Source organism: Corvus kubaryi, unplaced genomic scaffold (assembly GCF_017639235.1).
Source record: "Corvus kubaryi isolate FWS band 111438036 unplaced genomic scaffold, C.kubaryi_AGA036_p1.0 54015, whole genome shotgun sequence".
NCBI classification, from domain to species: Eukaryota; Metazoa; Chordata; class Aves; order Passeriformes; family Corvidae; genus Corvus; species Corvus kubaryi.
This window is the reverse complement of record NW_024581405.1, coordinates 1-10,625: the sequence shown is the minus strand read 5'-3', so window position 1 is coordinate 10,625 and position 10,625 is coordinate 1. Positions and strand designations below refer to the sequence as shown.

The following is a 10,625-nucleotide window of genomic DNA, read 5'->3' as shown; positions in this document are numbered from 1 at the left end:
TGGAAGGGACCCTAAGGAGCTTCTCAGTCCCCTGTGCCATGGGCAGGTACATCTCCCACTATCCCAGGCTGCTCCAAGCCCCGTCCAGCCTGGCCTTGGACACTTCCAAGGATTGGAGCAGCCACAACCTCTCCAGGCAGCATTTTTGTCCCTGTCCTCAGGAGCACATCCATGGAAACGCTGCTCCTGTTGGCATGGGAATGACTTGTCCCTGCTGATTCCTGCTCAGTATCCATCAGGAGAGGGATTTGGGGTCTGTGGGATTTGTTTGGACATGGCTGCACTGGCCATGGGTGTGTTTGGGGCCTGGAGGTGGCTCTGGGGAGTCCATGGAGACCCGGCAGAGCCTTTCCCAGCAAACATGGAGGAAATCATGGAATGGTTTGGGCTGGAAAGGACCTTAAAGCTCTCATTCCAGCCCTTCATGGGCAGGGAAGCTTCAGTATCCCCTGGAGCAACAGAAGAGAAGACCCTGGTTAACTGAACTGTTTGATGTCCAGAGGGTTTCCCTGGGTGGTGGAAGTGCCCTGAGCTCCCCCTGCCCCCCGGCCTGTCCCAGTGCCCGCTGTCACCTGTGTCCCCTGTGTCACCTGTGTCCCCTGTGTCACCTGTGTCCCCTGGGCTGTGCAGAAGCTGAAGCACACGGAGAGTGACAAGCTGCAGGTGCAGATCCAGGCCTACCTGGACAACGTGTTCGACGTGGGGGCTCTGCTGGAGGACGCGGAGACCAAGAACGCAGCCCTGGAGAGGGTGGAAGAACTGGAAGAAAACCTTTCCCACGTGAGTGGTGCCACCGGGATTCTGGATTTGCCAGGCCAGGTTTGGGGGGAGGTTCCCTTGGAAAAAGCCTTGGGATTGCTGGGCCTGTGTCCTGGGGGTTAATCAGGCGCTGGTTGTGCTCCCGCCTGGCACAGGGAGCCTCTGCACGGGTGTGGGAGCTGCGAGAGCTGATTTCCACAGAGAATTCCAACTCCTCGGCAGAGCAGGCCCAAAATAGAGGGAGAAGCCATCCTGGCTGTGCCTTAAACAGGGGCTCAGGAGGGAAGGGGCTGGAAAATCCTCTTGTGTAGATACTCAGGGTTTGCTGTCCCAAACCTTGGTGTTTTTCTTTAGGCCGGGAGACGTGGCCTGGCTTTTGGAAAATGAGTACAAAAGGGAGTTCTCCATTTTTTAAAAATGAGAAAAGGCTTTCCCTTCTCTCACCATCCCTGTGTTTCCATCACTTGGAATAAATCTGTTCTTGCTGTGCAGTGTTTGCCCCTCTAAGGTGTTGTAGGAATCATGGAATGGTTTGGGTTGGAAGGGACACTGAAACTCATCCAGTGCCACCGCCTGCCCTGACAGGGATACCTTCCACTCTCCCGGGGTGCTCCAAGCCCATTCCAACTTGATGTCTCCCATCTCAAGCAGGAATCTGTTCTCTTGCCAAGGAAAGGCTTCAGGGTTTCCTGGAATATCAATAATTTATCAAGTGCTGCTGCTCCAAGAAGTGACCTCTTGTTTTGATGGATAAACACCCAGTTTTCCAGTTCTTTAATCCATTTCTCTTGTGCTGGACAGTTATCTGAAAAGCTCCAGGATACGGAGAATGAAGCCATGGCCAAGATTGTGGAACTGGAAAAGCAACTCATGCAAAGGAACAAAGAACTGGACGTGATCCGCGTGAGTGGGACGGGGAAGCCCCGGCTGGGTGCAGGATGCAGGGAGTGGAGATCACGGATCTGGGGCAGGGGAATTCTCTTGGCTTCCCAATTTAGAGCCTGGGGCAGATTTCTGGTGGAATTATTTGTGTGTGCACTCCAAGGATGGACATAAATCCCTTTGGATGTGCCAGGAATCACTGAGTGAGATGGACACATCTCACTGTCCACATCTGGAGCATTCCAGGTGGGAGTTTTGGACCTGTGCAGGTCCCAAAGGGTGGGAGAATCTGGAATTCCTCTGGAGGGGCTGCCCTGGGCACATGCAGTGCAAGCCCCTGTCTGGATCAGGCTGTTCTGCTGCTGGCCTCGGAATTCTGAACGCACATTCCCTGTGTCTGCATCATTCCAGGAGATCTACAAGGATGCAAACACGCAGGTTCACACCCTGAGGAAGATGGTGAAGGAGAAGGAGGAAGCCATCCAGCGCCAATCCACGCTGGAGAAGAAGATCCACGAGCTGGAGAAGCAGGGAACCATCAAGATCCAGAAGAAAGGGGATGGGGATATTTCCATCCTCCCCGTGGCCCTGGGCTCCGGGATGGTGCCGGCAGGAGCGGAGGCAGTGCCAGGGACCTGTGCCACACCCGGAGCTGGCCCCTCAGTGCCACTGCCCCCACCTCCACCCCCCCTGCCCACCCTGCCAGGGTCACCCGAGGCAGGTGAGGAAGGGGGCAGATCCCAGCTGTGGGGGCACCTGGATGGGCACTCCAAACCTCTCTGGGCACTTCCAAGGCCTGAGCACCCTTTCCATGAGGAAATTCCTGCTGCTGTCCACCCTGAGCCTCCCCTGGCCCAGCCTGAGGCCGTTCCCTCTCCTCCTGTCCCTGTTCCCTGCCAGCAGAGCCCGACCCCCCCCGGCTGCCCCCTCCATCTCCTGTTTTTCCGTGGATGGAAAAATTGGTCCCTCCTTTCCTGAGGGCACTTCCAGGTGCTGAAGGCCTTTGGTGGCTCGGGGTGGGGAGGGGACCCCAGGGGATGTTGTGGCTCTGGGGAGGGGACAGTGGGGATATTGTGGCTCTTCCTTTGTGACCCTTCACTCCATGCTAACTCCATTTTCCCTCCATCCCACAGTGCCCAACGGCCCCGTGGCAGTGCCACCTCCACCTCCACCACCACCTCCTCCTCCTCCACCTCCTCCTCCTCCTCCTCCTCTCCCGGGCCCGGCTCCGGACGCGGCTCCGGCGGCTCCGCTGCCCCCTCCGCCCCCGCCCTCAGCTCCCCCCCTGCCCGGCACGGCCTCGCCCACCGTGGTCTTCAACTCTGGCCTCGCAGGTAATTCTCCCTCAGGGGTGGGCAGGGCACCCCAGTGCTGCCCCAAAACAAATCCCACTGGGCCTCCCTGGGCTTGGGATGAGGAGCTCATGGAAAGAAAAGAGTATTTGGGGTTTTCCAAGGGTGCCCAGAGAAGCTGTGGCTGCCCCATCCATCCCTGGAAGTGCCCAAGGCCAGCTTGGAGCAGCCTGGGATGGTGGAACTGGATAATCCTCAATGTCCTTCCCAACCCACACCGGTCTGGGATTCTGGGATTTATCAACCCAGCGGTTTGGGTTTGGTCTGGAAGAGTTGGATTCTCCAGTGGAACCAAACTCGCACCAAAAGTATTTTATGAACAGGGTCATTTCTGACTTTGACAGAACATGGGTTTGATTTCTTCTGAGAAGAAATACCTGTGCGAAATTTGGGAACTTTTTTGTGGAAATCTGGGAAGAAAAGGCAAAATTTGGGAATTTTTTGGCAGGAAGAACAATTTGTTGCCCATCCTTGTCCATGTTTTAGTCACTGCCACCTGCCAGGTGTCTCAGGGAGTGAGTGAGGGCTGACTGATTGCACCAGAAATCTCCAGAGCTCGTCAGGAGTCCAAAGCAAGAGACTCCCATGAAGAGCTTTGTTAAAGACAAAAAATCTAATGCAGTATCCCAGCCTTTAAAGATTCTTTGGAAGACAAAAAGCATCCAGAGGGTCCCAGGGTGTTGGAAAATCAAGGCCCAAAGGCACCAGGGAGGGCTGATCCCTCGGGATGGGGCCCTGGAGGTGCCTGGGGGCTGCTGGGCTGCAGATCCCATTCTTCGGTGGGAATTCCGAGGGAATGGGACTGGAAGTGCCTTTTCTGGATCTGAGGGCTCCATGGGAAGGGGCATTCCCAGGGCAGGAACGCTGTGGGGCCGAGGGGAGTCGGGAAATAACAACTGCTGCTTTTCTGACCTTTCCTAACACTTCTTTCTCTGTTCCTTCTGCTTCCTGCTAAGATGGGCCCATCAAGCTCTTCTGTAGGTTCCTTGCTGCTAAGTATTCCTTATCCCGGCATTCCCTGTGTCCTGGGGGGTGCCCAGGGGCTCCAGGGGATGGGCAGGGGGAGGTCAGAGCCAGCCCTTGGCATTTGGGCACTCAGAGCTCGGGAAGGGAGGAGGAGAAGGGAAATCCAAAGGGATTCTGGGCTCCGTTATCTTTCCCACGAGGCGTTCCTGCCTTCCATGTCCTGGAATAACCCGGGAGCAGATAATTATCCATTCCAGTGTATGCACAAGTAGAAAATTCCTTTTTCCATGGGTGTTCAAAGCTTCTTTTATTGTAGGAATTACTTTAAGTAACCCCATTAATTAAGCAGAGAGCAAAGCTCTGTTTAGTGTTAGAGCACAAGTTGGACAAATCCCATTCCCAAAATACACAGTGGAATATTCTGTGTATTCCCTGTTGTCCACGTGGTGGCCAGCACTGCAGGACCAGGGTTTCTGTTCCATGTTTGTAAGAACAAGAACTGATTTTTTGGGAAGTAATTCAGGGGAAAAAAGTTGATTGGTGACTGTAATTGATTGATTTTTTAGCAAGGAACAAGTCTGTGTTTTCATTTAAAGGAAAAGAAAGGGAAACTGGATTATGGAAATTATTCCTGTGGCTTCCAGATTGAATGGGATAGGGATAGGAATAGGAATAGAATGGGAATGGGAATAGGAATAGGATGGGAATGGGATGGAAATGGGAATGGGAATAGGATAGAAATGGGAATAGGAATGGGAATAGGAATGAAAAAGGAATGGGAATAGAAATAGGAATAGGATGGAAATGGAAATAGGAATAGAATGGGAATAGGAATAGAAATAGGAATACAATAGGAATAGGAATATAATAGGAACAGGGAAGGGTTGTTCCCCTGCTCCAGCATCGCTGTTTGGGAACGATCAGGCCTCATTTCCAGGTTTCATTTTCCCAGCTCCTCTGTCTAAATTCCCAGGTTACTCCAGAGTTCCCGACTCCGATTAGCTGGATTTGCATGGCACAGGAATTAAAACTTGGTTTTAAACCCCTGTTAAAGCCCAGCTCTGCTGCAGCTCAGCCCCTCTGGCCTTGAAACTCAAACCTGCTGAGGTGCCCCACTGCAGTTTCCCCAAAACCCTTGGGAATGGGGCTTTTTTCCCTTCTTGTCACCTATTTGTGACACAGCTCAGGGAGGGCTCTGCCAGCAGCAGGGCAGGGCTGGATTCACCCACATTCCCCCTTTTCCATGGAATTTGGACAGAGCCTGGGAGTTCAAGTCAATCCAGGCAGCTTGTGGCGCTACAGGAATCCCAGATTTCCCTTTGGGAAGTTTGCAGAGCCCTGGGGGTTGGTGCTGTCCTGCTGAGGGCTGGGATTCCCCTCTCCAGCAGCCTCTGGAGGCAGCGACACCTTTCCAGGATTCCAGTGGGATAATGGGGTCCAGCCAGTTCTCCTCCAGTGCTGAATTCCAGCTGGGGAGCTGCGCTGTGGCGTTCCCAGGCAGTTTCCCAGGAGTTTTCCGTGCACTCTCCGCAGCTGTGAAGATCAAGAAGCCCATCAAGACCAAGTTCCGCATGCCCGTGTTCAACTGGGTGGCCCTGAAGCCCAACCAGATCAACGGCACCGTCTTCAACGAGATCGACGACGAGAGGATCCTCGAGGTGCCCCTGCTCCCTCCCTGCTGCCCGGGAAAGCAGGGAATCATGGAATGGTTGGGCTGGGAAAGCCTCTCAGAGCGCCCCGTGCAGCCCTCAGGCCAGCACTGCCCCGTGTCCCCAGGTGCCACATCCCCAGCGGGTTCAACCCCTCCCGGATGGCGGCTCCGGCCCCTTCCAGTGCCTGACCACGCTTTCCAGGAAGGAATTTTCCCAATATCCAACTAAACCTCTGCTGGAGCAACAAGATTGCATTCCCTCTCCTGCTGTCCCTGTTCCCTGGGAGCAGAGCCCCAGCTGCCCCCTCCTGTCAGGGAGTTGTGGGGAGTGGGAAGCTTCCCACAGGGATAGGGCACAGCAGTGACCTTGGGAAAGGGCTCATTCCAGCTCCTGGATGCTCCCATGGATAACGAGTGTTCCTCAATTTCTGAACATGGGCAGAGCTGGATTTCTGGGATCTGGCCAGATTTCCTGATCCCAGCTCAGGAGCCTGTTCCCTCCATCCCTCGGCCCCTGAAATTCTCTGGATTCCAAAGCCAGGGTTGGGAAAAACCTGGGACAGTGGAAGGTGTCCCCGTGGCAGGGGGTGGAATTGGGATGAGCTCTAAGATTCCCACCCAAACCATTCCATGATTCCATGATGCAGTCTCAGCCGGCACAACGCTTTCCCTGCCACTCTGGGTTAGGATTTAGTGTTCCCTGCGGGATAAATCCCTTCCTTTCCTTTCCAGGATCTAAACGTGGATGAATTTGAGGAAATATTCAAAACGAAGGCGCAGGGCCCAGCTATGGATCTGACTTCCAGCAAGCAGAAGATCCCTCAGAAAGGATCCAACAAAGTCACGCTGCTGGATGCCAACAGAGCCAAGAATTTGGCCATCACCCTGCGGAAAGCCGGGAAAACGGCGGATGAGATCTGCAAAGCCATCCACGTGTGAGTGCAGCCCCTGGCAGCGAGGGAATCCTGCCTGAGCTTTACTGGGAGCGCTGGGAAAGGGTTTGGAATTGGCGGTTGATGGAAATGCTTTGGCAGCTGGAAAAAAATTCCGGGGGAAGGACGGAATGGTTGTGAATTCCCAGAAATGCGATTGCCTGGAACTCAGGAAGCTCTCGGCTTGGTGTTGCTGAGTCCCTGTTGAGGTTTGACAAATTAGCACTCCCTTTATTAAAGCAGCTCATCCCAGCCCATCCAGTTTGCCATGGCACCTCCCAGATATTTCCTGATGCAATGAGCAAAATCCAGAGGGAACACAGGAACAGGCAGCCCTTTTGGTTTGCTCCGTGAAGGATGAGTTTAGCCCAGGTGCTGGAGCAGATTTTGCATGGAATTAGGTTTGTGGAGTGGCCTCAGGAACTGGTACGGGTCCTTCCCTGCTCCTGGGATAGGTGTGGCTGCTGCTCCTTGGGCTGATCCCAAATCCACCCAGACTCATCCTGGCCATGGCAAACATCTCCCACTCCTCCCTTAAGGATGTGGATGCCAGGCTTTGCCTTTGGGCAGGAGTGACCCAAACCTGCCCCAGGCCCTGGCAGGTTCAGCAGTTGGGCTTTAGGGGGCTCTGGGTCAATTAAATACGAATATTTGCTGCTCCTCTCCTCTTTTCCCTGGAAAAACGAGCCTGGAGGGGTGAGGGAATGGCCACGTGTTTGGAAATGGAAGCAGCATCATTCCCATTATCCCTGGATCCTGTTCCCAGCTCCATGTGCAGGGCAGGAGGAGCTTCACAGCTTCTTCTTTGCTTTTCTTCATGTGGAGCTGAATCCCGGACTGGTTTGGGTTGGGAAGGACCTTAAAGCCCATCCAGTTCATCCAGGGACACCTCCCACTGTCCCAGGCTGCTCCAAGCCTCGTCCAACCTGGCCTGGGACACTTCAGGGATCCAGGGACAGCCACAGCTGCTCTGGGAATTCCAGCCCAGCTCTTCTCCACCCTCACAGGGAAGAATTCCTTCCCAATCTCCCATCCATCCCTGCCCTCTGGCACTGGGAAGCCATTCCCTGTGTCCTGTCCCTCCATCCCTTGTCCCCAGTCCCTCTCCAGCTCTCCTGGAGCCCCTTCAGGCCCTGCAAGGGGCTCGGAGCTCTCCCTGTGTCCTTCCCTTCTCCAGGGGAACATTCCCAGCTCTCCCAGCCTGACTCCAGAGCCGAGAGACATCCCTGGCCTGGCCACTTCCCTGCAGAGGGGTATCCCCACACCCTTTCCTGGGATTTTCCCGCAGGTTTGACCTGAAGACGCTGCCGGTGGATTTCGTGGAATGCCTGATGCGGTTCCTGCCCACGGAGAACGAGGTGAAGGTGCTGAGGCTCTACGAGAGGGAGAGGAAGCCCCTGGAGAACCTGTCGGACGAGGACAGGTTCATGATGCAGTTCAGCAAGATCGAGAGGCTCATGCAGAAAATGACCATCATGGCCTTCATCGGCAACTTCGCCGAGAGCATCCAGATGCTCACCCCGGTGAGCGGGAGCAGGGAATGTCCACAGCTGGAAGGGATTCTTTCTTACCCCAGAACATCTGAGGGGAGTGAATCCAGTGGGCAGACGAAGAGTTTGGAATCCTGGAGTGTCAGGGCAGGGGAACATTCACAGAATCCAAGACTGGGCTGGGTGGGAAGGGAAAATAAGGAATATCTCATTCCATCCCCTGCCATGGCAGGGACACCTCCCACTGTCCCAGGCTGCTCCAAGCCCCAGTGTCCAGCCTGGCCTTGGGCACTGCCAGGGATCCAGGGGCAGCCCCAGCTGCTCTGGGCACCCCGTGCCAGGGCCTGCACACCCTCCCAGCCAGCAATTCCCAATTCCCAATCTCCCATCCAGCCCTGCCCTCTGGCAGTGAGAAGCCATTCCCTGTGTCCTGTCCCTCCAGGCCTTGGCCCCAGTCCCTCTCCAGCTCTCCTGGAGCCCCTTCAGGCCCTGCCAGGGGGGGCTCGGAGCTCTCCCTGTGTCCTTCCCTTCTCCAGGTGAACATTCCCAGCTCTCCCAGCCTGGCTCTGTGGCAGAGGGACATCCATGCTCTGTCCCATGGTGTGGATGAAAACCAGGAGGGGTTTTTTCAGGATGTTCATTTTTCTCCTGGCTGGATGGGCATTAACCAAAGCTTTCTCTGTGTTTCCCCGCAGCAACTCCACGCCATAATCGCTGCCTCTGTCTCCATAAAGTCATCCCAAAAACTGAAGAAAATCCTGGAGGTAGGTCTGACCCCAGCTCTCCTTCCAGGGGTGTCTAAACTTCCAGGAATTTGTCCTGAGAATTCCTGCTCTGCTCTGTTTCACCCTGGCAGATCATCCTGGCTCTTGGGAATTACATGAACAGCAGCAAACGAGGGGCTGTGTATGGATTTAAGCTGCAGAGTTTAGACCTGGTAAGAAAAGCTGGGATGTGCTGTGGGCACCAGCTGGGAATTAGAGCTGGGGAGTAACTGAGATTGGAAAAGCTCTCCAGGGTTATGGAGTCCAACCATTCCCAGCTCTGCCAAGGCCACCACTGACCCCTGTTCCCAGGTGCCACATCCACAGGGCTTTGAAATCCCTCCAGGGATGGGCACTGCAAACCCCCCTGGGCAGCTCCTTCAAAGGCCTGAGCACCCTTTCCATGGGGAAATTCCTGCTGCTGTCCACCCTGAGCCTCCCCTGGCCCAGCCTGAGGCCGTTCCCTCTCCTCCTGTCCCTGTTCCCTGCCAGCAGAGCCCGACCCCCCCCGGCTGCCCCCTCCTGTCAGGGACTTGTGCAGAGCCACAAGGTCCCCCCTGAGCTCCTTTGCTCCAGGCTGAGCCCCTTTCCCAGCTCCCTCAGGAATTCTCCAGCCCCTTCCCAGCTCCGTTCCCTTCCCTGGACTCCTCCAGCCCCCCAGGGTCCCCCTTGTCCCAGAGCTGTCCCCAGCACTGGAGGTGCCCCAGCAGCGCCAGCACAGGGACGGGCACTGCCCTGGGGCTGTGTCACACCAGGGCTGGCACAGCCCAGGGGCCACTGGCCTCTTGCCCACCTGGGCACCCCTGGGCTCATGTTCATCACCCCTAGGTCCTTTCCCAGTTTTCCATCCTCTCCATCCCAGCCCTGTGGCCCTTCAGGGGGTTGTGGTGACCCGAGGGTGAGTGGCTGCTGAGGGACTCCACTGGTGCTTCCAGCATGGAAAAGACGCTGGGGCAGCACCGGTGAGTCCCTGAGCTTGGAGCCTGCTGCCAGCTCCCCACACCTCTGCTCCTGCTCTTCCCAGCTCCTGGAAACGAAGTCGACAGACCGGAAGCAGACGCTGCTGCACTACATCTCCAACGTGGTGAAGGAGAAGTACCAGCACGTGGCCCTGTTCTACAACGAGCTGCACTACGTGGAGAAGGCAGCAGCAGGTGCAGCAGCCTCCTGCAGCCTCCTGGGATGGCGTTTCCTGGCACAGCAGGCTCTGCCCGCCGGGAATCACTCAGCCTGTGGGCTGAGCATTCCTGTTTCCTTTCGCAGTGTCCCTGGAGAACGTCCTGCTGGACGTGAAGGAGCTGCAGCGGGGCCTGGAGCTGACCAAGCGCGAGTACACCATGCACGACCACAACACCATGCTCAAGGACTTCATCCAGAGCAACGAGGGCAAGCTCAAGAAGCTCCAGGACGATGCCAAAATAGCCCAGGTACTTCTGTGTTCCTGGGATTTGCGGTGGGGGGGTGACACCCAGGGATGGGCTGTTTCCATGGAATGCTGGGGGTGGGGAGGATGCCTGGGAGGGTGTGCAGGGCTCTGAAGCTGTGCCTGTTGCAGGATGCCTTTGATGATGCTGTGAAGTATTTCGGGGAGAATCCCAAGACAACCCCGCCCTCGGTCTTCTTCCCGGTGTTCGTCCGCTTTGTGAAGGCCTACAAGGTAAACCTTGTCCTTGTCCTCCTCCTTGTCCTCTTCCTCCCCCTCTTTCTTCTGTTCTTCTTCCTCCTCCTCCTTTTCTCCTTGTCTTTCTCCTCCTTCTCCTCCCCTTCCTTATCTTCCTTCTCCTCTCCTCCTCTCTCCTCCTCTCTCCTCCTCTCTCCTCCTCTCTCCT

General features: G+C 55.8%; 1 protein-coding gene across 1 annotated transcript; it reads left to right on the top strand.

The window, feature by feature from the left end:
• Window positions 1-559: 559 nt before the first annotated feature.
• Window positions 560-10,507, top strand: LOC121672370 (formin-like protein 2; the record flags this gene model as incomplete). Its single annotated transcript, XM_042044990.1, has 13 exons — window positions 560-780; window positions 1,561-1,662; window positions 2,053-2,362; window positions 2,775-2,975; window positions 3,950-3,970; window positions 5,493-5,617; window positions 6,343-6,545; window positions 7,831-8,065; window positions 8,728-8,796; window positions 8,889-8,969; window positions 9,821-9,950; window positions 10,060-10,223; window positions 10,352-10,507. Coding segments are annotated over 13 exons (2,018 nt in total), but the record flags the coding sequence as incomplete, so codon positions are not given.
• Window positions 10,508-10,625: the final 118 nt, after the last annotated feature.